The sequence below is a fragment of the Cricetulus griseus genome, chromosome 6 (assembly GCF_003668045.3).
Source record: "Cricetulus griseus strain 17A/GY chromosome 6, alternate assembly CriGri-PICRH-1.0, whole genome shotgun sequence".
NCBI classification, from domain to species: Eukaryota; Metazoa; Chordata; class Mammalia; order Rodentia; family Cricetidae; genus Cricetulus; species Cricetulus griseus.
In genome coordinates, this window is record NC_048599.1 from 141,599,356 (window position 1) to 141,627,081 (window position 27,726).

The 27,726-nt window shown below is 44.0% G+C and overlaps 1 protein-coding gene across 2 annotated transcripts; it reads left to right on the forward strand.

Moving 5' to 3' along the window:
- The first annotated feature begins 584 nt into the window (after window positions 1-584).
- Window positions 585-27,517, forward strand: Gle1 (GLE1 RNA export mediator). Of its 2 annotated transcripts, XR_003486720.2 has the most exons (17): window positions 585-806; window positions 2,963-3,187; window positions 5,791-5,901; window positions 7,802-7,950; window positions 8,519-8,579; window positions 9,360-9,614; window positions 12,008-12,239; window positions 12,930-13,042; window positions 13,206-13,275; window positions 16,838-16,980; window positions 17,084-17,274; window positions 18,445-18,574; window positions 20,396-20,500; window positions 22,886-22,968; window positions 25,569-25,632; window positions 26,456-27,110; window positions 27,237-27,517. XR_003486720.2 is itself a non-coding variant. In XM_027423124.2 (16 exons), exons 1-16 carry the CDS (start codon window positions 708-710, stop codon window positions 26,522-26,524), a joined length of 2,100 nt encoding a protein of 699 aa, XP_027278925.1. In that variant the 5' UTR covers window positions 585-707; the 3' UTR covers window positions 26,525-27,517. The 2 variants fall into 2 exon arrangements, 1 of the variants encoding a protein (XP_027278925.1); XM_027423124.2 differs by having other exon boundaries at window positions 26,456-27,517.
- Window positions 27,518-27,726: the final 209 nt, after the last annotated feature.

A 27,726-nucleotide genomic window follows, 5' to 3' on the forward strand; every position in this document is an offset into this window, starting at 1 on the left:
TTATATACTGTGTTCTCGCCTTCAACTTGCTTCTTTTTGTAGTTTTGTTTTTTATTTTTTTCCTTTTTGTTGTTCGAGACCGGGTTTCTCTGTGTAACAGTCTTGGCTGCCCTGGAACTCAATTTGTAGACCAAGCTGGCCTCTGTCTCTCTCTCTCAAATGCTGGGATTAAAGGCATGTGCCACTACCGAGGTGCAACTTGTTGCTTTTACTTAACAAAATGCTTTCAAGGTCTGTGTTACACAATGTACCATTATTTACTTGGGACAGGGGAAGAGTTCCATTGTTCTTCACAGAATAATTTGCCAATTCAGGAGACTGAATTTGGGAGGCTTGCACACTACTATTAACGCCGGTATGAATATTCATGTTCAACTTTTGGTGCGTTTCGTTTCTCTAGCGTAGGCCTTTAAGAAATGATACCTCCGTTTAGCTTCTCCAGACGGTCAGTCTCTCACAGGAGGGTCCCCCATTGCTAGAAGCACCGCCTCATTTCCGCTTTCTTGCTCGCACAACTGTCTGCGCAGGCGCAGGTGTTGACAAGTGGGCGGTGCGCCGCTGACGGGCGGTGTCTGCGACCGTTACCGGCGGGGTTGCGCCGGATGTGGGGCGGGAGCCCCGGAAGCGGAGGCTTGCGCCTCCTCGGCGGCGGATTCGAGGGTTTGTTTTGTTGGGAGAGTTTTCTGATGCGCTGCTGGTGACCCGCCATGCCGTCCGAGGGTCGCTGCTGGGAGACTCTAAGTGCGCTGCGGAATTCCAGCAAAGGCCGCCTGCGCTACCACCGCGAGTGGTTGATGCACTACGAGGTAAGCAGCGGCCGGCGTCGCGTGTTCAGCGCTCTTCCTCGAGGCGGGCGCGGAGGACTCGGCGTGGCGATGGGCAGCATTGCTTTGACTCCTGTGCACACAGCTTTCTCCGGCCTCTGTAGTTCATCTGCGTCCCCTCCACTTCACGGGAAGCCTTCTGCCCAAAGGCATCACTGTCACCCCAGTCCCGGGTGGGGCATCTTGTAGCAGCTCCGGCCTTTCAGTCTGTCCTTCTGCTTTATATTCCACTTGTTAGGACAGTGGCTCTCAGTCTGTGGGTCTCGACCCCTTTGGGTAGTCGAACGACCTTTTCACAGGGGTCACCCAAGACCACCAGAAATCAGACTATTTGCATTACGTTTTGCAACAGTAGCAAAATTACAGTGATGAGGGAGCAACGAAAACAATTCGTTGGAGTCACCAGAACGTGAGGAGCTGTATTTAAGGGTCGCAGCATTAGAAAGGTTGAGAACCACTTCACGGAGTTCCATGTTTCTCGGAGAGCGGTCGATTTGACCTAACTCTAGCTGCCAATGAGATGACCACCTTTTTATATTACTAGCAGACCTGTGAAGGGGGGTCGTGGTTCCTATAACTAGTATTTGAAAACCTCTTCCGGAATACTTGTTGGTTGCCGTTCTAATTAATGATACACATTTGCCTGCTCACTGCCTGAGTTTTGTATTACAGGCTTGAACAACTATATCCAGTGATAAGATACCTTTGGACTCCATGATAGTTTACTTGAAATTTTCTCACGGGCTGTATTTTGTTTGATGTTTTACTTTGCTTTCATACTTGCCTTAGTGAGGACCAGTGAGTTGTCTCAGCTAGTAAAGACACTTGCTACACGAGCCTGGAGATGTGACTTCAACCCCTGGAACCTAAGTAAAGTTGGTTGTGACCCCCAACCAGAAAATTATTTTGTTGCTACTTCATAACTGTAATTTTGGGGCTGGAGAGGTGACTAAGCTGGCTACTCTTCCAGACATCCTAAATTCAATTCCCAGCAACCACATGATGGCTCACAACCATCCGTAATGAGATATAGTTTTGTACATAATACATAAATCTTAAAAAAAAACACTGTAATTTTACTACTGTTATGAATCTCAATATAAATACGTGATATGCAAGATACCTGATATGTGACCCCAAAGGGGTTGTGACCTGTGGGCTGAGAAATGCTGCTTTTGGGAGTGGGTGATTGAAAGTCTTTTGTAGCTGAGGATTGCTTTTAACTCCTGACACTGCTTCCCTATTGTTAAAATTAGAGGCATGTGCAAGCCCATCTGACTTTAGTCTGACAATTTATTTATTTATTTTTGGTTTTTCGAGACAGTGTTTCTCTGTGTAGCTTTGGAGCCTATCCTGGCACTTGCTCTGGAGACCAGGCTGGCCTCGAACTCACAGAGATCCGCCTGTCTCTGCCTCCCGAGTGCTGGGATTAAAGGCATGTGCCACCAATGCCTGGCTAGTCTAACATTTTAAAGAAATGTATTCTGGGTCCTCATTAAGAATCCACTTATGAAAAGAAAAGAAAAGAAAAGAAAAGAAAACCACGTACTGCCGGGCATTGGTGGTGCACGCCTTTAATCCCAGCACTCGGGAGACCGAGGCAGTCAGATCTCTCTGAGTTCAAGACCAGCCTGGTCTACAAGAGCTAGTTCCAGGACAGCCTCCAAAGCCACAGAGGAAACACTATTGCTGGGTACAGTGGCTTATAATCTCAGAGCTTCCTAAAGGTGATCCTTAATTTTTTTTTTTTTTTTTTTTGGGCGTGCACCACCAACGCCAGGCGGTGATCCTTAATTTGATACCCTGTATCAAAAATGAAAAGTGGAAGAAAGAAAAGCCTGCTTTGCTTTCATCTCTGGTTGTGTTTTTTTGAGGGGATGGTGTTTTCACGACAGAGTTTCTATGTGGCTTTGGAGGCTGTCCTGGACCTAGCTCTGGTAGACCAGGCTGGTCTCGAACTCACAGAGATCCGAGTGCTGGGATTAAAGGCGTGAGCCACCACTGCCTAGCCATCTCTGGTTGTTAATGCAATTACTTTATCTACAGTATAACTTATTTGTTTGGGCTCTCAGTTATTGAGCAATGCATTTAATGTCTTATATTAGTGGACATAAAAATAGTCTTAACCTTCTTCTTAGGATGTGTTGGAAGAATGCACGTCTCTTCCCAAACTGTCTTCTTACTCTGGATGGGTGGTAGATCACATCCTACCCAACACCTCACCCCACCTGCAAGAGAACTCTCCTTCTGATAATTCACCATCCTCTGGATCTGCTTCAGGCCTGGACCAACCCTCCCTTCTTAAGTCTCCTGTCAGAAGCACCCCGGAACCCCCCTCACCTTCAACACCAAATGGAACCAAGGTTGGCTGCAAAATTGAAGTGTTTATGTCAAAATTGAAGTTTAATGTCACATGACAGTCACATTACCCTGGGGAAATGATTGTTTCCTATTGTAGCTGTTTGTAGGAACAGTATTTTTTTTTTCCCCGAGACAGGGTTTCTCTGTGTAGCGTTGGAGCCTATCCAGGCACTTGCTCTGGAACCAGGCTGGCCTCGAACTCACAGAGATCGGCCTGCCTCTGCCTCCCGAGTGCTGGGATTAAAGGCGAGCGCCACCAACACCCGGCCTAGGAACAGTATTTACCATATCACCCAATGTTCTTGTGTGTGTAGATGTATGCATATGTGTGTGGAGGCCAGAGATCAGCTTTGGGTATTTATTCTCCAGGGCGTTCACCTTGTTTTTCAAGACAGGGTTTTGTTTTTCTAGACTGGGTTTTTGGTGTAGCTTTGTAGACCAGGCTGGTCTCCAACTCACAGAGATCTGCCTGCCTCTGTCTCTGGAGTGCTGGGATTAAAGGCATGCACCACCACCAACCGACCACCTTGATTTTTGAGACAGTGTCTCTCATTGGTCTGAAGCTCATTAATTAGTATTAACTGGCTGGCCAGTAGTCCCAGGAATCCTCCTGTCTCTCTTCTCCAGTGTTGGAATTATAAGTACTTGCCACCAAGCCAGTTTTATATGGATTTTTGGGATCAAATATTAGGCCTTCCTGTTTGCACTTTACCTACTAAGCTATCTCCCCAAACCAAGAAGAAACATCATTTATTAAAGAAAACCAGTTTGACACCAGGTGTGGTAGGGCACACCTTTAATTGAAACACTTGGGAGGCAGAGGCAGGTGGATCTCTGTGAGTTCAAGGCCAGCCTGGTCTACAAATTATAGGACAGCTAGAGCAACATAGTGGAACTCTGTCTCAAAAAAGGAAGAAAAGTATTGTGCTTCTTGACCTTTTGGGAAAGATCAAATGTAAATCAACTAGGGCCAGAAATGGAGAGAGGGAGAAGAGGGAGGAACAAAATTGACATCATGAAAAACAGTGGTTCTAATCTGTTTGCTGCTCTAGTTGGCAGTGTGAACCTGGGAGAGTGGGCCCAAAAAATAAGGCAGAGTCATGTAATAAAATAAGTAAAAGTAAGTCAGTCTCATGTAATAGTCAACTTTATTCAGAGCATTAGTCAGTTTATATTCTGAAGGTTAAGAAGACTCACCCGAGTAAGGTGTTCAATCACAAAGATGAGCCACATGTGGCAGAAACGTGTTTTTCTGTAGAGACATAAACATGTCTGAAATAACTCACTCCTATCTGCTATATGTGGGGTAGGCAGGAAAGCACATTCCAAGAAAAATTTTTGTGCTTTGAAGAAGTTGAGGTCATAAGATCATGTTTTCTTGGAGATTTCTCACAAGCACTCAGAAATCCCCTCGCACAACTTGTATGGTGTTCTGACACTAAGCTAAATTATTTTCATTATTGGTTCCTAAATTGGACAAGTTAGGGTTTGGCACTCAAGCGTACCTCAAAGGATCCTGTGTTTAACTTTGACCCCCCCAGGCAGCAACATTGAAAGGTGAGGCTTTTGGGAAGAGATTGGCTCATTATCTTCAGTAGATTAATCCATTGATGGGCCCATCATCCGATAGGGTATCAGGTTGGGAACGTAGTAGGTGGCAACAATTTGAAGGGAGTAGGTCCTTGTTGGCTAAATCTAATCCCAGGCCCCTCCCTTCTCTTTCCTTTGCTTCCCAGCCACCTTGAGGTGGCTGCTTTTCTCTAGCACATGCTTCTGCTGTTGTGTTCTCTGCCTCAGCATAGCCCAGAAACAAGCAACAAAATCATGACACAGAGACGTCTTACTAGTTATGCATGCTTGGCCTTATGTCCATCCCACTAGCTCTTATAATTTGTATTAACCTATTTCCATTCATCTACATTTTTGCCTCAGGGCTTTTTACCTTTCTTTCATTCTGTATGTCCTACTTTTCCTGTTTCCTCCATGTCTATCTGTCCCCTGGTGTCTCCCTCATTTCTCTCTCTCTCTCTCTCTTTCTCTATCTCTATCTCTCTATCTGTGTGTGTCTGTCTCTTTCCTCTTTCTATTCTCTCTGCCCACCAGCCCGCCTATTCTTCTACTTCCTAGCTATTGACTGTTCAGCTTTTTGTTTTGTTTTTCGAGACAGGGTTTCTCTGCGTAGCTTTGGCGCCTATCCTGGCACTCGATCTGGAGATCAGGCTGGCCTTGAACTCATAGAAATCACACTGCCTCTGCCTCCCGAGTGCTGGGATTAAAGGCTTGCGCCACCAACGCCCGGCCCGACTGTTCAGCTTTTTATTAGACCAATCTGGTGCCTTTTGTAGGCAGAACAACACATCTTTACATCATTAAACAAATGTAACACATTTTTACATAGTTAAAGTAATATTCTGTAATAAGTGAATCAGTTGCCATGTATAGAAACTTCTGAGTTGGGAGCCAAAATAAATCTTCATTTTGGATTATTATCTAGGAAAAACACCTAGAAAACCACAGTAACAGAAAGACATGATCTTTGTCTATAAAAGGCAACACAAGTTTACTGTGTTGAAAGCTCATTTATTTATTTTCATCTTCTGTTCAGAGCACATATGAGTCCCAGCACACAGAACCTATTGCTCTTCTGTCCTCCCGAGCAATCAAAGTGGAAGGCTGCATCAGAATGTACGAATTGGTGCACAGAATGAGAGGAACGGTAAGTGAGACCATAAGGCAAGGAAGACTTGGCACTAGAGAGAAACCCTTCACTAGATCCACCCCTCCCTTTGGGGGGAGCTACCCACTACATTTGACACCCACTGAAAACTCACTTTGGAGACAGTATGATATAAAGGTCAAAAGTGAATACTCTCAAGTGAAATCTGGTTTCATTTTCTGGCTGTTCTAACTTCAGGAAAATTACTTAGGCTTTCCTATATTACATTTAATACTCCAAAATTTGCAGATGGTATAGATGTGTCAGATATGTTTATATTATGACAGTTGTATTTTAGCTTCTGAAAGAACAGCACTATTTTAATTAATTTGACTTAGGGAATACTTCTATCTTGTAAAATTAAGTTTTGCCTGAGTCTATAATTGAAAATACAGAAAATTAAGATCATTAAAAATGGGCTGGCTGGGGCTGGAGAGATGGCTCAGAGGTTAAGATCACCGACTGCTCTTCCAGAGGTCCTGAGTTCAATTCCCAGCAACCACATGGTGGCTCACAACCATCCGTAATGAGATCTTGTGCCCTCTTCTGTGCAGATATACATGGAAGCAGAATGTTGTATACATAATAAATAAAGTCTTTTTTTTTAAAAAAAAAAAAAAAGGGCTGGCCGAGGGTGTGGGGGTGTAGTAGGTGGTGGTAGTGTCGAATGCTGTTACTCCCAGCATTCTGGAGGCAGACACAGGCAGATCTCTGTGAGTTCGAGGTCAGCCTGGTCTGCAGAGCTAGTTCCAGGATAAGCTCCAAAGCTACACAGAGAAATCCTGTCTCAAAAAAAAAAAAAAAAAAAAAAAAAAAAAAGGAGAGAGAGAGAGAGAGAGGCTGGAGAGATGGCTCAGAGGTTCAGAGCACTGGCTGCTTTTCCAGAGGACCTGAGTTCAATTCCCTGTAACCACATGATGGCTCACAACCATCTGTAAAGAGATCTGGTGCCCTCTTCTGGCCTTCAGGGTATATGTAGGCAGAACACTATACATAACAAATAAATCTTTTTTTTTTTTTTAATTTTTATTTAGTTTTACTTTATGTGCATTGGTGTTTTGCCTGCATGTGTATCTGTGTAAGGGTGTTAGGTCCCCTGGAACTAGAGTTACAGACATCTGTGGGCTGCCATGTGGGTGCTGGGAATTGACCCAGGTCCTCTGGAAGAGCAGTCAGTGTTCCCAACCACTGAGCCATCTCTCCAGCTCAAACAAATAAATATTAAAAAAAAAAAAAAAATGGCAAGAGCACTTGCTCTGTAAGCATGAGGACCTGCCCTCAAATCCCTAATACCCAAAGAGAAAGCTAGTCATGGCTGTATATGCCTGTAGCTCCAGCATTAGGGGAGAGATAGTCACATGCCCACTTTTAGTCAAATGGTGAGCATCTGGTTCACTGGTAATTAGAGTAATAGAGGAAGACACTTGACATCTTGCTGTGTAAATGTATACACACAACACAATACATATACCACTACCCGCCGCTGCCGCCACCACCACCACCCCCACACACAGGCGGGCAGGCACGACTGGAAATAAGCTCAACTGATAGAGTTCTTGGTTAGCCTGCACAAAGTCATGGACTTAGTCAGTCCCTGGAAGCATATAAAACTGGGCCCATGTGCATATTACCCAGCACTAGGAAGTTGGGAGACAGACAGAATTTAAAGGTCATCCTTAGCTACAGAACAAGTTTGAAACTGGCAGGTGCTACATGAATTCTGTCTAAAGAAAAGAAAAAAAATCCTTCTAAGGACAAGTGATCCTACACAGCTCTTGAGAAGCAAATAGGTGGTTCCGTGCTCTGGAGTCTCCCAGGTTCTAAGGACTGAGGTAGTGGTCAAGGAGCACATGAGCCAGATGGCTATGGCACACCAAAAGCAGGTGCTGATCCTTTTCAGGAGGGCCTGAGACAGTGGCAGGAGGAGCAGGAGAGGAAGGCACGAGCCCTCTCAGAGATGGCATCTGAACAACTAAAGAGGTTTGATGAGCTGAAGGAACTGAAGCTGCATAAGGAATTCCAGGACTTACAGGAAGTGATGGAGAAGAGGTGAGTCTTCCTGGGTGGCTGCTGCAAATGTGTGTGGTCAGCTTGATTGCCTCTCAGAGAAATCCCAAGGTGAAAGTCAGCTCTTAAATATCAAAATAAAACAGGCAAAGAAGTTTACTGCTAGAAGAGTGACCAACCTTGAGAAGAGGCCTAATGTGTGACAATAAGGGGGAGGGAAAACTTGTCTTAGGAGACTTCCCTGACTGTGGAGAACCTTGAATTAAGATAACTTAATAACAGCCATCTTGTCTTCTTTCTGCTATTTTAAAGACTAACCTCTACTTAAGCTTCTGTTTCTCCTTAACTGATCTCTTTTCCTGTAACTCACTCCCTCTGCAGTTAGGGACTCTCCCACCAGGGTCTTATGGCCTAGCAACACACCCTACCGTCCTTTCCCGCCCTAAGGCGACTTAAACCCTGTTGGTGTATTCAATAAACGAGACTTGATGAGAATACTGTCTTGTCTCCGTCTCTCGCGTCTCTTGTCCCCCCCATTCTCATTCCCTCCCCTAGGGTCCCCATTAACTGATCCCATGGGTGGGGCACCTGACTCTGCCTTATTTATCAGTACCAGAGAAGCCCTGGGGCACCAGGAGAAGCTAAAAGCTGAGCATCGCCACAGAGCCAAGGTCAGTGCCTGGGAGATTGGCATGATTGTACTGGTATGTCTCTAGCCCTCTGAATGTTCATCAGACTGTCAACAGACAGCCATTCTGGAGACCTTAGTCCATAATCATGTGTAGGGAGACACTATAACCAGGCTTCCTAAGAGCTAGCTACAGGTGTGCTTAGCCATGCCTGTCAGGGTGTGGTCAGGGGAGGTTAAGGATGACGCATGGGGAGTTCTTAAGGTGTAGCAGAGATGTGGGAGCTTTCTCTCTCGCCTCCCTAGCTTGCTGCCTCCGGCACGCTCTGGCTTGTACTTGGCCGGTATTACTTGAATAAAGATATCTTAACCTGCACCCTCGGTACAATCATGCTCCTGGATAGCAGCTGTGTAGTAGTTACTTCTTTGATACCTGAGAAGACAAAGGGAAAGGGGATTTTTTTCAGTTACTGGTTTCAGATGGCACAGAAAGCCTCTGCTCTCTGGGTTTCCCCCTTTTTTCCTTCTCCTCCTCCTCGGGGCTCAGCCTGTGGAGATGGAATCACCCACATTTGAGCAGGCCCTCCTCCTTTGTTAATCCTCTCTGAAAACATCCTCAGAAACCTAGAGAGGTGTGATTTGTTACTCTTACTACGTTCTTTTTAAGCCAATCAAGTTGAAATTGCAATTAACCTGTGTATTGTCCTTGGAGTTTATTTCCTGTTCTTAGCCCACCTGTGAAAAGATGTAGCTCACCTAAGATTTGAGCAGCGTGGAAAGGGAGTGGCTCCGCCACTCAGCGACTCAGTGGTCTGTTCAGTAGATTCTCAACCTGAAGCTTCGGGAGGCAGAGCAGCAGCGTGTCAAGCAGGCAGAGCAGGAGCAGCTCCGGAAGGAGGAAGGCCAGGTCCGTCTGCGCAGCCTGTACACCCTACAAGAGGAGGTCCTTCAGCTTAACCAGCAGCTGGATGCCTCCAATCAGCACAAGGACCTGCTGAATGTCGACCTGGCTGCCTTCCAGACCCGGGGCAACCAGCTGTGTAGCCTCATCTCTGGAATCATTCGCACCACTTTGGAGGTAAGGGATTTCAGAATAACTGCTTCAGGTTACAAACAAAGATGGTTAAAGTCAAAATGTATTTTGATTTAAAAATAATGCCTGCCTGTTGGAGGAAATACCAGTCATTGCTTGACCAGTGGGTTAAGAGCTAATAACAGAGCTCCCTGGTAAAGCTTTTTCTAGCTTGATATGAGGTCCTGGTAATGTAAAATGAAAACCTAGCAATAAGAGATAAATACATAAAAAAGATTAAATAGGGGCCGGAGAGATGGCTCAGCGGTTAAGAGCACTGAACGTTCTTCCATAGGTCCTGAGTTCAATTCCCGGCAACCACATGGTCTTACAACCACCTTGAGTGAGATCTGGTGCCCTCTGCTGGCATGCAGGCCAAAGACTGTATACATAATAAAATCTTTAAAAAAAAAGAAAAGATTAAATAAATTTTACCTTCATACATTTGTCTTATTCCATATTTTATATTTAAATATAAAGCCAGAGACAAATTAATTATTACGTACAATGGCAAAAAAGGTAAGTAGTTGATAGTAAGCACAAGAAAAACTGAAGTTATAAAGGAAAGTGCTGACATATCTGAGTACATAAAATTTAAAGATACTACAAATCAAGAAAAATTTGTCATCTACACTAAAACTTAATGTTCTTGATTCAAAGAATGCTCTTGAAATTTTTGCAAAAGAATAAACTGCTTTCACTTTCTGCTTTTCTTGTACAAGGAAAAATGAGTAAAGGACAAGACAAGTGGCTTTAAAAAGCTGATCCCCAGAAGGTAGAGGCCTTCTGTTTAGGCTGATGAACCTGAGTTCCTGGCTCACACAAGGTGATAGGAGAGAGCCGACTTGCAAGAGTTCTGTTTTTTGTTTTGTATTGTTTTGTTTTTTCAAGACAGGGTTTCTCTATGACTTTGGAGGCTGTCCTGGAACTCCATCTGTAGATCAGCCTGGCCTCGAACTCACAGAGATCTGCCTGCCTCTGCCTCTGCCTCTTGAGTGCTGGGATTAAAGGCATGCGCCACCAACACTCGACTGCAAAAGTTCTCTGACTTTCATGATTACATCTGTAAGCCCACAAGCACACACACACACACAGTGTAATCTTTTACCAAAAACAAAAGATGAAATAGAATTTTGAATACTTATGAATCACCACTAATAGATGTTTTACAAATTACAGCTTTTTATTTGTTACTGAGGCAATACAGCCCAGGCTGACCTCAAACTCAATGCCTCCTTTTAACTTGTTTTGCTGGATCAAAGACCTGCACCCAGCTCTAATCAGCATGTTTAACTAGCATATTGTTGTAACTCCCACCACCTACCTTTGTTTTTGTTCTTTTTGACTGTGTGTGTGTGTGTGTGTGTGTGTGTGTGTGTGTGTGTGTGTGTTTGTGTGTTTCCATGGAGGTTAGTAGTGGACCTGGAGTTCTATGTGGTTGTGAGCCACCTGACAAAGTTGCCAGGAACCAAACCCAGATGATCTGCAAGATTAGCAAGTGCTCTTAACCGCTGAACCATTTCTGTAGCCGCCTGTTTTTTGTTTTGTTTTGTTTTTGTTTTGTTGTTTGTGAGAGGATCTTACGATATAGTCTACATGGCTTCGAACTTAAGGCATTGTTCCTCCTACATCAGCCTTTTGAGTGCTAGGATTACTGGCATATGCACCATATACTTGGTTTTGTCACAAACTTTTTTTTAAAAAGATTGCTCTGGTTGGGTGGTGGTGGCACATGCCTTTAATCCCAGCACTTGGGAGGCAGAGGCAGGTGGATCTCTGTGAGTTCGATGTCAGCTTGGTTTATGGAGTAAGTTCTAGGACAGGCTCCAAAACTACACAGAGAAACCCTGTTTTGAACCACGCCCCAAAAAAAAGAAAGAAAAAAGAAAAAAGGTTGCTCCATTGTTGGTTGCTATGGATGTGATTAGGATAAACCTTTTGTTGTAGTTGTGTGCGTGTGTGCCCGCACACATGTGTGGAAGTCAGAGGACAATTGTGTGGGGTCAGTTCTCTCTTATTGTTGTGGAGGTTCCAGGTATTAAATTCTGTCAGAGTTGCTAAGCAAGTACCTTTACCTACTGAACTATCTCAATGGCAATTTTTTTTTTTTTTTTTTTTTTTTTTTGACGCAGTCTCACTGTGTAGCCCTGGCTTGTCTCAGAGTTGTAGCAATCTTCCTGCCTCTATCTCTCAGGTGCTAAGATCACAGACATGAGTCACCACTCGCAGCTCTATGATAGTAAATCTTTAAGAGAACAGAAAAAGAGTAGGTATCAATATTTGATCATGTATATACCTTGGTCCAACAGTTTTACTTCAGCAATGTATTGTGTGGTGTGAGTTAGCCCCACAATGGTACCTAGGAAATGAATGTTAAATATTGTCTCTCACTTTGACAGAGTGGTTATCCCACAGCAGAGAACCAAGCTGAGGCTGAGAAAACCCTGCAGGAAATGCGGGACCTCCTCTCAAATTTGGAGCAGGAAATCACCAGAGCCTATGAAGTCAAGAAGAAGCAGGATGAAGAGGAGGCCCGGGCCAAGATGCAAGAATCACAGGTGCAGCAAGGTTCAGGGGCTCCCACCCAGCCCCCAGTGCACAGTCCAGGCCCAGCAGTGACACAGAATGAAGGTAAGTGTGAATGCAGTCCTTCAACTGTTTAAGTGTCAGGATATTTAAGGCAAAACAAACATATGTGTGAGAGACAGAGACAGAGACAACAGAGACACAGACTGAGAGAGACAGAGGGAGAATGTGTTACACTACAGAATGGCCCAGTTCATCAGAATTTTTACATAATGTGTTTTAGTTGATCTGGAACCAATTTCAGATTCTAGCACTTTCCACAGGGACATTAAAAGGCTGTTTATGTCTAATGGGTATGTTATTCCAAATATTGCTACTGCTACGTATTTTATTTTAAAAGAATTGCTTGTAGCTGGAGAGATGGCTCAGAGGTTAAGAGCACCACCTGAGTTTCAGTCATGGCAACCACATGGCAACCCACAACCATCTGTAATGAGATCTGGTTTATATTAAGTATTATGTACAGAGAACCTTGTTTAATATGTTTGAGGATCACATAGCAATGTGTTTAGCCAGACAGTGGAATCTGTTTCTACTTGTATATCAGTTTGACCTTAGCAAACAACCTTTTTGTGTCTGTGTCTTTACTCATTAAATGGAAATAGTAGAAGTCTCTACTTCATAGTTGATTGTGACCACTAAAACAGCCAATGCATAGTGCGGTGCATAGAATAGTCAAAGCTTATGTGGCATGTTAAGTAAGCTCACTGCCATTAAGGCCTGTCTTATTCTCAGACCTGCAGGTGAAGGTACAAGATAGTACCATGCAGTGGTATCAGCAACTTCAGGATGCTTCTGCCAAATGTGTGTTGGCCTTTGAGGGCCTGACCAGCAGCAAGGACAGTCAGGTAGGGGAGAGTTGGATGGCAACAATTCTTGTGGTATGCCCCACAGCCTGAGCCCCACAGCCTGACATTCTAAAAGAATGTACTTATGTCATGTTCCTTCATCCTAAAGGCATGGGCTCAGCTACTTAAAACCATCTGTCATGTCACCATTCTCTTTTGGCAGGCTAAAAAGATAAAGATGGACTTGCAGAAGGCAGCCACCATCCCAGTGAGCCAGATCTCCACCATTGCAGGTGGGTCAATGGTTCACTTCGTTTCATTTTTGCAAACTGATTGCTTTGAGGTTGTTATACAAAGTGTGTTTTCAGGGCTTGGGATGTGGCTTAGTGGCAGAGTACTTGCCAAGTATGAGCAAGGGCCTGGGACCAATCTCTACTAACACACACACACACACACACACACACACACACACACACACACACACGCACAGTTCAAATTTGTGTTGGTTGCACACATTTTTTTTCTCTTCAAACAGAAGATTGATGTGATGAGTCCAGTAGTGCAGGTCTGTAATCCCAGCTGGTTGAGGGAAGGCCAGAGGATCATAAATTCAAGAACAACCTGTATGAAGTGTAATGCACTAAGAACTTATCTCAAAAGGAGAAAGTCCGGAGACACTGGGGATGCAACTAGTAGAACACTCAGGCCTGTACTAGGCCTAAGGCAATACTCAGTAGCATAGAAAGAAAAAAATAAATATTTATTGTCTCTCTTTGGAGGGGTTCAAATGATTTTATTGAGAAGCTGGGAGGTGGGGGAGCTAGGTAGGCTCATTTATTTATTTGTATTTGTTTGTTTTAGTTTTTTGAGACATGATTTCTTTATGTAGCCTTGGCTGTCCTGGAACTAGCCTGTAGACCAGGCTTGCCTTGAACTCATGGAGATTCGATCTTTTTATTTTTTTTATGGTGTTGGGGGTTGAACACCACTGAGCTACTGATTCTAATTTGTTTGTTTTATTGAGTTAGTGGGCTAGCTCAGACTGTGTATCCCAGGCTGTCCATGAATCCATCTTAGCTGATGGGTGTTCTTGATTTAAGACATGTGCCACAACCCTTGTCTCATGCATGTTGTTTTAAGGGTTTTACTTCTGTGTCTGTGCAGGTATCTGTATTATGTGAGTAGATGAGTCTATGTGCGAGTGAACCCTTGTCTCATGCGTGTTGTTTTTTGTTTTTGTTTTTTTTTTTTTAAGATTTTATTAGCCGGGTGTTGGTGGCGCATGCCTTTAATCCCAGCACTCAGGAGGCAGAGGCAGGCGGATCTCTGAGGTCGAGGCCAACCTGGTCTCCAGAGCGAGTGCCAGGAGAAGCTCCAAAGCAATACAGAGAAACCCTGTCTCAGAAAAACAAACAAAAAACCCACCACAGGGATGATGTAGATTGTGCCCTCAAGGTCATTTGACCAAACTTACTTAACACCCTCTGTTGCCTTCAGTTCTTTATAGAACAGGTCAGAGCATAATAAACAAACATATAACATATTGAGGAGTTTAAAGTGTGGTTTCCTTTAACAGTGATAGCAGAGGGGATTAACGACTCTTTCCTGTTTATTTTCATTCCTTACCCTCAGTCACTACAGTCTTGCTTCAGCTGCAGCAGGAAAACAGAAGTAGCCTGAACTCCTCAGATGCTGTATTCACTTCTTAGTCTGTTTTAGAGGCTGAGGTGGCCTTGCCCTAGTCAACTCTTCTAAAAGTCTATCTTTGCTCCCATCCTTTCTGTCACCTGCAAGACTTCATTCACTGCTTCTGGCCATTCTCCCTGCTTCCAAAAATGGGTTCTTTTTGTAACTTCTTTCCTTCAGTCTTTAAATGTGCTTGAGTTGCTCAGATCCAGCATCGATTCCCTTGCTCTGCTGCCTTCTACTGAGTTTCTAATCTAGCCAGTGTTTCCATTTGGCCTTTGGACTACAAGCTTCTCTGTGAAACAGCTCCCTGGCTTGTGTGGCAGCACTGCTTCTCAGGTTCTATCCACCCTTCTTACCCTACCCTACCCTACCCTGACTGTAGTGTTTCTTAGGGGCCTGCAGTCACCCAGTTCTATTTATCCTTTGTAATCCCATGGTATCAAACATGACTTTTATACTAGTGACTCTTCACTCTGTCCTGGTTCATTCCTTTCTTCCAAGCTTCAGAGGCAGCTACATTAGGCACTTCTCTGCCTAGATGTGCCTCAACTCCCGCCTAACTAGTTTATCTTCTCTGTGGCTCTTTTCCTCCTGCCAGAAACTTGTAGCAATCTGCATGTTGGTTCCCATTCTGCTGTTAGTCTAGTGAGACCCAGCACTGGAATTAGCACTTAGGAAGGTTGAGTGAGCAGAGGAAAAAAAAAGAACTCCATTCTTGCCACTAAAGGTGGACAAAAATCATGAAGAGTTAGAATTGGGGAAGATTTATAAGTAGATGTGGGCTAGTGGGTATGGTAGCCACATCAGGCATGGGGTTGTGAGATTCAGCCTGTGGGGCCATTGGAAGATGTTTGTAATAGTAGTAGAGTATGACTTTGACTTAGCAGGAATGTACTGAGGAAATGTGTATATAGAACTGGAAACATTTAACATCCAAATCCTTTTTTTTTTTTTTTTCCCGAGACAGGGTTTCTCCGTGGCTTTGGAGGCTGTCCTGGAACTAGCTCTTGTAGACCTGGCTGGTCTCAAACTCACAGAGATCCACCTGCCTCTGCCTCACAAGTGCTGGGATTAAAGGCGTGCACCACCAACACCCAGCATGTACTATCTTTTATTTTATTCTTTTTTGGGGTTTTTTTGTTGTTGTTGTTGTTTTGTTTTTGAGACAGGGTGTTTGTATAGCCCTGGCTGTCCTGAGACTTGCTCTGTAGACCAAGCTGGCCTTGAACTCACAGGGATCCTTCTGCCTCTGCCTCCCGAGTGCTGGGGTTGAATATGTGTGTCACCACTGCCTGGCTCTTTGCTGTCTTAATTCATTTTGGTTTCCTCCTGCATCTCTGGCTTAGGTGACATTTTTGAGTCATTAGTATCACTTCTGAATTGATTAGAAACTTCATAAAGTATTTTTCAGCTGGAGATGCTGGTTAATTAAACCTTTGATTGTAGGTACTGGAGTAATGAAGGCATATTCAAATCTGTTTAAGCACAGGGAAAAACAATTTTTATTGTAACAATGTTTCACAATAATATTTTACAGAGCCCACTGGCAAGAATGGAGCTAGGTCTCTTGAAGGAGAAACTGTAGTTACCTTTCCCATCTTTCCTGACAATCTCCATCGTCATCTCATAGTTTACCTGTCTTTGGTTCAAGCATCAGGTCAAAGGCAGTAGGCAATGTTGCAGAAACAGCCACTTGAAGGAATTGACAGCTCATTGGCTCTGTGTAGCTCTGGCTGTCTTGGAACTCAGACCAGGCTGGCTTTAAACATGGAGATCCACTTGCCTTCCAAGTGCTGGTATTAAAGGTGTGGACCACCACTGCCTGGCTATGTGTTCTTTCTTCTACATACATGGTAGGAAATGTGGGTGTTAGCTTTCCATTCCTGTAACAAACTTGTGAGTTCCAGGACAGTTAGGAGGTTACACAGAAAAACCATGTCTGGAAAGCCAACAAAAAGAGATTGACATGAAGTTGTATATTGTTGAGATGGTCTCATGTGGACTGGACTGATCTCAAATTCATTACATGGCCATACTCAACACAAGCATGAATTCTGATCTTTCTGCTCTTCCTCCCCACTTCCCAAGTGCTGAAGTTAGTATAAGTGTGCACAACCATGTCTAACTGCTGTTTTATCTTTTTGTTGCTTTTTCTTTCCTATCCAGGTTCAAAACTGAAGGAGGTCTTTGAAAAGATCCATAGCCTACTCTCCGGGAAACCTGTTCAATCTGGCGGGCGTTCTGTGTCTGTTACTCTTAACCCACAGGGGCTGGACTTTGTCCAGTACAAACTAGCAGAGAAATTTGTGGTGAGAAGCCTTATTGTCAGGGTTATGGGCCGAAGAAGCTAGTGGGCAGTGTTGAACCTTGCTGTGATACTAATTTGAAACTGTGCTCATCTTTGTGTCCTAGAAACAAGGGGAGGAGGAAGTGGCCTCTCACCATGAAGCAGCATTCCCCATTGCAGTGGTGGCATCTGGTATCTGGGAGCTCCACCCTAAAGTGGGAGACCTCATCCTTGCTCATCTCCACAAGAAGTGTCCCTACTCTGTTCCTTTCTACCCAGCTTTTAAGGAAGGGATGGCCTTAGAGGACTATCAACGGTGAGATTTTGTTTTCTCTTTCACTCTACTCTCATTCTAGAGAGAGTAGAATAGAATAAGAATCTGAATTTGTTTTCAGTCTTTCTCACAGTTCTTTCTCTGTACTTTAAATGTCCTGTCAGAAACAAAATGTCTTGAGCCTTGATTGGTATTGCATATCTGTAATCCCAGGATTTGGGAGGCTAAGGCAAGTGGGTTTCAGGTTAGCCTGGGCTACATAGCAAGAATCCTGTCTCACAAAAAAAGGGGAAAAAGTAATGTCTTTCCCACAAACTGGAACCTTGGGATTTGTAGATTTGGGGGGTGGGTGGTAATTGATAATCACCATCTCTTACTGTATAGAATACTGCATCTAGAATTCTGAGTCTTAGAATTTATTCATCTTATGGCTTTGCAAAAAGGGTAAGTCATTTAGTTCTCATTGAGAAGCTATCTTAGTTAGCGTTACTATTGCTGTGATGAAATACCATAACTAAAAGAGACTTGGAGAGGAAAGGGTTTATTTCACTCCCACTTCTGTATCCAATCACATGGTGGCTCAAACCATTCATAATGTGATCTGGTGCCCTCTCCTGGCATACATGTAGACAGAACACTGTATACATAATAAATAACTAAATCTTTAAAAAAAGAAAAGAAAGTAGGTGGAGCAGGAACTCAGGCAGGACAGTAACCTGGAAGCAGAAGCTCATGCAGAGGCCATGGAGGGATGCTGCTTACTGGTATGCTCCCCTTGGCTTACTCAGCCTGCTTTCTCACAGTACCCAGGACCACTAGCCCATGGGTGGCACCACCCACAATGGACTGGGCCCTTCCTCATCAATCACTCACTAAGAAAATGTCCAGCAGATTTCCCTTACAGCTGTTTTATAGAGGTGTTTTTTCAGCTGAGGTTCCCTCTTTTCTGACGACTCTTGCTTGTGTCAAATTGTCAAAATTAGCCAGCATCAAAGCAGTTTCCTTGTTTGTGAGTTCACTGATGAGCTTTCTTTGTAAATAGAAATTTGATCAGGGATACCTGTGCTTTGTACAGATATAGTAATAATAATAGTACATAATAATAATAATACAAAGTGCAACTATTAGTTCCTTAAGTCATAAAAAGAAACCTCTTCCTCTTTTTCACCTTTATTTTGGCCTTGTCATTCTGAATCTTGCCTTCACACATAGGATGCTTGGCTACCAAGTGACAGATTCTAAGGTGGAGCAACAGGACAACTTTCTAAAACGAATGTCTGGGATGATCCGTTTGTATGCTGCCATTATCCAGCTCCAGTGGCCATATGGAAACCGGCAAGAGGTAGGTAGAACAGCCTTTGGAGCTATGGTGAGGCAAAGCATTATGGAAGATGCATGGGCAGAGCTGCTATGGCAGTTTGTTACTGAAAGATGCAAAAAACTTTTGGGGTGGGGGTCCATCCCCAATGACCTAAGTTTCCAACTGGGCTAAACTTCTTAAAGGTCCCACACTTTACAGTAATGCCACAGGCTGGTGACCAAGCCTGTAACCTGGTCTTTATGGGCTCTGTCCATCATAGAGGCTGTGCTGTGGAATGATGGGTAAAGAGTGTGGTAGCTTCCTGGGTGTATTTTAGAGAAGCGGGTATTGATTCTTAGGCAGCTTTTTTGAATCAACACTTTTTGAATCAACAAGAAAGTTCAGTTGCTCCTTCAGCTGAGGCCATAAAGAACTAATCTTAGAACAGAGTTCATAAGTCATGACATTTATAAAAGTTTCATCCAGCTGTGGCATTACTGTCTGTAATCCCAACACCAAGAAGCTGTGGCAGAAGGATTGCAAGTTCCAGATCACTCTTGGCTACACATGAGACCCTGTCACTACAATACCACAATCAGACAAAAAGTCAGGTGTATGTGGGGAGGCATAGTGACACACCTTTAATACAGCATTAGAAGGCATGGACAGTTAGTTCAATGTCAGCTTGGTCTACAAAAATTTTCCAGGCCACCCAATGCTATTAAGACCCTGTCTTGCCGGGCGTTGGTGGTGCACGCCTTTAATCCCAGGACTCGGGAGGCAGAGGCAGGTGGATCTCTGTGAGTTCCAGGCCAGCCTGGTCTACAAGAGCTAGTTCCAGGACAGCCTCCAAAGCCACAGAGAAACCCTGTCTCAAAAACCAAAAAAAAAAAAAAAAAAAAAAAAAAAAAGACCCTATCTCAAAACAAAAACAACAAAAAACAATCCTTCCAAACCAAAATAAACAACAGACTTGTAAGATGATTACCCCTTTACTCCCATCTTGGGAGAGTGGGCCAGGGAGGATAGCCACGAGTTTGAAGTAAGCCTGGGTGACAAAGTTCTTTGTTTTTGTTTTTTGTTTTTTTGAGACAGGGTTTCTCTGTGTAGCTTTGGAGCCTGTCCTGGCACTCACTCTGTAGACCAAGCTGGCCTCGAACGCACAGAGATCCGCCTGCCTCTGCCTCAGGCGTGTGCCACCAACACCCCACTCTGGGTGACAAACCCATCTGAAAAATAAACAAACCTCCCTGAACATGAAGCTGATGCTTATATATCAAAGGAATCCTATAAAGAATTGTGGGAGGGGGCTGGAGAGATGGCTCAGAGGTTAAGAGCACCGGCTGCTATTCCAGAGGTCCTAAATTCAATTCCCAGCAACCACATGGTGGCTCACAACCATCCATTATGAGATCTCGTGCCCTCTTCTGGTGTGCAGATATAGTGGAAGCAGAATGTTGTATATATAATAAATAATAAAATCTTAAAAAAAAAAAAAAGAATTTGTGGGAGCCTGCACATGGATCATAATATTTTTTAAAAAACAAATGATCAACTAGACTTTGAAGATCTTCCATGAAAGGCATCATCCTCCCTGGGGAGCAGAAAGGGGATTGGATAGGGGGTCGGTGGGGCAAAGGGGAGGAAGGGAGGGAGAGGGAACTTGGATTGATATGTAAAACAAGATTGTTTCTAATTTAAATTTAAAAAAAAATAAAAGATTAACTTTAGTTCTTCTGTTCTGTCATGTATGCATGGGCCAGGTGATCTTGGGGTTCATGATTAGTGGCTGAGTGATTCCATTGAGAGTTTATGCTGTGAATAAAATGAGGTGAAGTCATGACACAGCTGCTTTCCTTTCAGGCTCATCCCCATGGCTTAAATCATGGCTGGCGCTGGTTGGCACAGATCTTAAACATGGAGCCTCTGTCAGATGTGACAGCCACCCTGCTGTTTGACTTTTTGGAGGTAATTCGGTTATCAGATGAGAGAAAGCCAGTGACTGAGGCAGCTTTCAGGACAGGGGTAAAATGAATGGGGAGGCAGCCAGAAGTGGACAGGGCTAGGCTGCTGTCACCCAGCTCTTTCTAACTTCTACTCTTTCTCTCAGTGTCCTTGACTTATCTTTCACTTAGGCTAGGATGGACCATTGTCTTCTCTTTATAATGTCTCAGAGTCCCTAAAGGCTTTATAGCTGGCAAGGGAAACAGATTAGGTGAGAGCAGAATGAGACTCAGTTCAGCCCAGTGCTGAGCCAGGACTTCTTGGAGTCTGACATGAGCTCATAGATTTTTGCCATATATAAGCGCAGCACAATTTTGGAAAAAAGTTTTCAGATAGTAACTCAGTCCTGTGAGTACAACAAAGCTTAAGACATGCTTATATTGATGTTCTTTACAAAGTACATATGGCTGCATTCCCTAAAATGGGTTCTTGATACTCAGAAAACAATGCTCAAGATAAGGGTCTAGGAGAATGACTGAGGTAAACACAGTGCCCGTAGGAGTCAGGGTTGGCCTGGCCCTAAGAGAACATAGAAGTCCTTTAGACTGTTGTAAAATACACGTGACATCTGTCACAAGGATGAGTTTTACGGTGTTAAGTAATGCTCAAGGTTTAAGAGGAAAGAGCCTGGGATAAGTTAAACCTAAATTCTGTAAAGATACAGGCTGAGCTTGGCTCATCAAACAGCAAAGGATCACCAGGTTGTTGACTGCATCCATTCTCAGAATGCCAGGAGGAGGACGGGTTAAAAATATCTTTCCTTTGAAGGATGCTGTGAGTTTAACTTTCCTGGCGGCTGCTGCTGCTGCTTCTTCTTTTTGGAGGTTTTTTTTTTTTTCTTCTTCTTCTTCGAGACAGGGTTTCTCTGTAGCTTTGGAGCCTATTCTGGCACTCGCTCTGGAGACCAGGCTGGCCTCGAACTCACAGAGATCGACCTGCTTCTGCCTCCCGAGGGCTGCACCACCCTCACCTGGCTTGCGCCACTGACACCCGGCCCTGGCTTCTTCTTTACTGATTTGTGTGTACAAGCACTTTCTGCCCTCTACAATCATGTATATCCTAACCTAAGTAGAAAGCAGACTTCATTTTAGGGATATAGAATTGAATAGTGGAACCATGGTAGACTGAGCAGGTGAGTCTCCTGAGACAATGGAAACAGTCTCCCTGGATCTAGTCTTCCATAAACATTCTTGCTTTGTAAGCCCTCTTTCCTTGCTTCTCTGTGCATTGGTGAGGATGCAGCTATCCTGGGCTATCACCCAGTCTCAGTTTGGTTACCCAGTGTGGAGGGATCAGTATCTTACTGTTCTCATTCCTACTTTCTAGGAAGAAAAATGCAAGCTTGGGTCAGGTATCTCCCTCCCTGGAAATCATATATCCCTGCCCTTAAGAAATCACCACTCTGACTTTCGGGCCTGGAATTTACTATACTTCAGGCTGCCCTATACTTCAGAGATCCACTTGTCTTTGCCTCCTCAGTAATATGATAAAAGCATTCACCACCACACCCAGCTGAAGGAACCACATCTTAAATAAGCTTCAGGGAACTGGGCATGGTACTCCTTTGACTATAATCCCAACACAAGGGAGGCTAAACAGGAGGATCACAAGTTTGAGACCAGTCTGAGATACCCAGTGAAGTCTTGCCTCAAATGAATGAATACTGAGAGTTCATGTCCTGACAAATCTGAGGCCCTTAGGCCTGTAATTCAGTTCTTAGTTAGCATATGACTCCTGAAGTCATGTCAACATTGAGCCTGCGTCTTTGAGGCAAGCAGTGTTCTGTATTCTTACTAGACTAAGAGGGATACCATGAAATATTTGTTAAGCCTTGATACTTGACTTAAATTAGAAGAAAGTTGGATTTTTCTTTAATGTTATGAAGGGACTTTGGGTCTTGTGCTTCCTAGACAATGTCCACAAATGAACTACATCACCCGCATAGAAAGGTGGGTCTTTCCTGCCTAGTCCGTAGCTAGCGAAGTGATGCTATGGCTAAGCTGTTTTCCACCTATTCCCTAGTTAGCTAAGTGATGCCTCCCTAGTTAGCTAAGTGATGCCGTGACTGAGATGTTTGATAGGAGTGGTAGGCAAAGGAGTGATTGTGCTTCTCTCATGAGTTAATTTTTGTTCTCTGCTCTCACAGGTTTTTTTGTTTTGTTTTTTTTGAGACAGGGTTTCTCTGTGTAGCCTTGGCTGTCCTGGGACTCTCTTTATACACCAGGGTGGCCTCAAACTCACTGAGTTCTGCCTACCTCTGCCTCCTGAGTGCTGGGATTAAAATAGTATGCTGCCACCTTCTCCTCCAACACCACCTAGCTGCTCTCACAGTTTTTACTTTCCCTCTAGGTGTGTGGGAATGCCCTCATGAAGCAGTACCAGGTCCAGTTCTGGAAGATGATACTTCTCATCAAAGAAGACTACTTCCCCAGGTATTGGCTTGTTGAGCAGACTACTGGGGAGTTAGTAGGTAACATTTGGAAGCCATGCACCATGAGTTCCTAATTGCTAGTACATTGTGTGTTTGTGGGTGGGGTGGTATCTGGGATGAGTTTTTATTTTTTTGTTTTCTCTTGTTCTTTTGTTGAGTCTCTGTAGCCCAGACTGTCCCAGAACTCCTACCAATCCTGTCTCAGCCTTCTTTTTTTTTTTTTTTTTTTTTTTTTTTTTGTTTTTTGTTTTTTGTTTATCGAGACAGGGTTTCCCTGTGGCTTTGGAGGCTGTCCTGGAACTAGCTTTTGTAGACCAGGCTGGTCTTGAACTCACAGAGATCCGCCTGCCTCTGCCTCCCCAGTGCTGGAATTAAAGGCGTGCGCCACCACTGCCTGGCCTCAGCCTTCTTTTTTATTTTTTCTTCTCTCATACAATATACTCCGACTGCAGCTTCCCTCCCTCCACTCCTCTCACATCCCCCATAGCCCCCTCGCCTAAACCCACTCCCCCAACCCCTGCTTCTTCCCAGAAAAGAACAGGCCTCCCAGGGACATCAACCAAACACATCACAACAAGGTACGAGAAGACCAGGCACAGACCCTCACTCACATCACGGCTGTTTGAGGCAACCCAGTATGTGGAAAGGGATCCCAAGAGCAAGCAAAAGAGTCAGACACCCCTAGTCTCACTGTCAGGAGTCTCCCCAAAACCCATGTAAACAACCATAACATATATATGCAGAGGACCTACCTATTGCAGACTTATGCAGGCTGCACAATTGCCAATTCAGTCATTCTAAGCCTGTGAGCCCTGCTTAGTTGTTTGTGCCGGCTGTGCTCTCCTGCTGTCTTCACTGGCTCCCACAATTCTACCACCCTCTTCTTTGGGGTTTACTGAGCTCTGAGGGAAGGGACCCAGTAAAGACCTCCAACCTATGCAGGCTTTCTGCCTAATGTTTGGCTGTGTATCTTGTGCATGGTTTATTTTATAGTTATATTTGTTTTTGTTTTGTTTTGTTGATTGGTGGGGCTGGAAGTGGAACTTGTGCATGCCACAGTGTACAATGAAAGTCAGGATAGTGTGTGGGAACTGGATTTTTCTTTCACCTTGTGGATTCCTGGGATCAAATTCAGGTAACTCAGACTTGGTGGCAGGAACTTTAACCCCTGCTAAGCCAGCTTTCCTATCTAGTGTGTGGTATTTTTGACTGAAGTGAAAAATGATCTAGGTTAAGTGGTTGGGCATGTGTCCAACATGAGCAAGGGCCTGGGCTTGATCCCCATGATGCAGACAGGAATCTGTTTAAAGATAATGCTTCTGGCCAGTCATGGCTCACGTCTTTAATCCCAGCACTCAGTAGGCAGAGGCAGGCAAACAGTTCAAGGCTAACCCTGGTCTACAGACCTAGTTCCAAACTGTGTGTTTGTACACTTACAAATGTTCTTAAACACACACAAACACAAATACACAATATATGCATGTGCCCTGAGAGGTCGGAGGTGTTGGAATTACAGGCAGTTATGAGCTGCCCTTCATGGGTGCTGGGAATTGAACTCAGGTCCTCTGCAAAACCAGTAGGTACTCTTTTTGGTTTTTCAAAGAGTTTCTCTGTAGTTTTCGAGCCTGTCCTGGTAATAGCTCTATAGACCAAGCTGGCCTTGAACTCAGAGATTGGCCTGCCTCTGCCTCTGCCTCTGCTGGGATTAAAGGCGTGTGCCACCAATGCTGGCCACCCCAGGGATTCTTTTGTTGCTGTCCCAAGCTCATGTACCACTGTACATGCCCCCACCTCTGGCTTCTATATGTGTTCTGGGGATGGAACTCACCTACTCTTCATGCTTATGCAATATGTGCTTTACCAATTGAGCCATCTTTTCAGCCTGCTTTTGTTTTGTTTTTTAAGAGAGGGTCTTCACTCTCTAGTCCAGGCTGAACTTGGTACATACTATATAGCCAAAGGTGACACTGTACTCTTGTTGCTTCTGCCTCCTGTGTGCTAAAGATTACTGTACATGACCATACTTGACTCTATTGTGTTTAAATGTAATTTGTAAACTTCCCCATATAATCTGGAATCGTGATTACAAGTAGTCATGAATTGAACCATGGAGCTGAGTCCCTCATTAAGTCAGTTGGAGAAACTGATCTGCCTACCAGATTGCCTGACTGTGGTGTGGTTTTCATCTATTCACCTTAAAGTCCTCTTCTAAATTCATTGGGATTTCAAGTACGGGGAAGACTCATCCTACCTGATCAAAAAGACCTCAGAACAGAGAATCATGTCCTCTCCTTTGTCCCTTTGGAAGAATAGCAAAGACTATCTGGAAGACCAGCCAGCATTTTTTGTTTTGTTTTGCTTGCTTGTTTTTGAGGCAGGGTTTCTTTTTGTAGCCTTGGCTGTCCTAGAACCCACTCTGTAGACCAGGCTGGCCTCGAATTCACAGAGGTCTGTCTGCCTCTGCCTACCAAGTGCTGGGATTCAAGATGTGTGCTACCATTTCCTGGAACAGTCAGCATTCTTTAGAAGAGTCAGTGGATCTAGTCCTCACCTGACCAAAGCATGGTGGGATTCAATCTCTCTCTCCCCCTCTCTCTCCAGAATTGAAGCCATCACAAGCTCAGGACAGATGGGTTCATTCATACGCCTGAAGCAGTTCTTGGAGGTAAGATGTTCTATTCCAACATGCCTTAAACTATAGCCTTAGACATACTCGTGTCCCTCAGTCTTAGGCTTCCAGACCTCATAGCTATCTCTTCTGTTTGCCCCCACTATGCTTTTTGTTCATAATTCCCCTTGCATTTTAGACCAAAGTATGTCTTTTCAACCCCACATACCGTTCTCCACACTGCCTATCAGGCAGCTGTCCTAAAAGATTAGTTGACCGTAAGGTATATGTAACAAATCACTCGAACACTTTTTTTGCTTGTCAGCCAAGGTTCTTCTGTCAGACTCAGGTGTAGGGAACTATTGAGTGTGTCTGCTTTGTCCGTGAGATCATACTGCTTGTTCAGTTGGAGTCTTCCTTTATTTCCAAATACCGAGACATTTTAAAAGGTTGATTTTTACAGATCATACAGAACTCTATAGTAGGTCTGCCAAGGTAGTCCACTGGCCACCAGCTTCTAGGAGCCCATAAAATAATGATGGTGAGCCAGATAGTGGTGGCACACATCTTCAATCCCAGCACTCGGGAGGCAGAGACAGGCAGATCTCTGTGAGTTCGAGGCCAGCCTGGTCTACAAAGTGAGTTCCAGGACAGGCTCCAAAGCCACAGAGAAACCCTGTCTCGAAAAACCAAAAATAAATAAATAAATAAAAGAGTAGTGCTGGTAGCCAATAAGGTCATGCTGTGGGGAAACAGTTGGGCAACTCTTGGACTGTTCTTTATCGGATCTGTACCTTGTCCCTCAGTGTCTTCCCATTGTTAAATGCTAGAGGCAATTTTGTCAGAAACTTAATCTGTTTTCTTCATCTTTCATGTCTAGAAATGTCTGCAACGCAGGGATATTCCTGTCCCCAAAGGCTTCCTGACTTCCTCCTTCTGGCGCTCCTGATGTCCCTCCATCATCAGTCATCACATCATGTTGCAGGAGGGGCTACAATAAAGCAACTAAGACACGGAGTTTGGAAGAAATCATGTTAGATTTAGAACTTCCTTAGTGTGTTTTTATATATATTTGTACCATGTGACTAAGACGTTCATCTTTCACAGCCTTTTGTCAGTCTCTTGTCAGATCTGGTAGTTGCTATAGGTGTCATGCACAGAACAGCAGAACTGGCCTATCTCATTTTCACAAGTTATAAGAGGAGGTCAGACGAGGCACTGAGCACTTGGCTGCATCCTTTGTGTCGAGTATGTTTCAGAAAGTTGGTGATACTTTATCTGTTTCCCTCTGACCTGGAGTGAGCCAACCTTTTTCACTTCCACTCTGCCCCATCCCTTTTCATACACATATTAGAAAGAATAAGTCTCTCAAGATTCCCTTTATAGTATCATGTGGTGATGAGGCCAATTCTCTTCTATGCAGGGGGTGTGAGGTAAATATGCTTTATACTTGATGGCTTGTAAACTCCTTGTATATTCACAGGACATGTATGATATAGGCATGGATTGAACCCCAGAGTGCATCAGGGTAGCAGGTATGTGGATCAGGACTAGGAACATGCAACATAGAGTACTCCCTGTCGTCTTGACCTGGAATTTGGTCCCTGAATGTCTGGGGATGCTGTACTAGATTAGGTACCTTTTTGTTGTTTTTCTGACAGAAATGAAGATGGGCTAAGATACACCTTATGGGGTTAGGTGAAATCGAATCATCACCAGCGAATGCATTGGTCATCAGGAGGAGCTGACTGTCTCAGATAGGAGTCGGCATTAGGAATAGATGGACTCTGCACTGCACAGGCAGAGCCAAGGTCTATCTATTCTGCAAGCAGAAGGCCTTGTGTGGTGGGTATTCATTGGTTCTCTTAAATGGCCTAAGCATTTCAGTTGTTGACTACAGTGCCCCAAAAAAGTAATAAAGCTTGAATTTTTAAAAATCCTCTGCTATTATGTGGTTGCCTCAATATTATCTGTGTCCTGTGCATGAGCAGTGTATGTAAATCCTGTGAACCTGACTGTGCACAGGTCTAGGTATGGGATATGTGTTTCTTCCTTTTTATCTTCATCATGGAAAAACTTGGTTTTGTTTCATTTTTTTTAAAATGTGTTCGAATAATTGACTTTGATCTAGTGAAAGATGTGGGGGTTGAG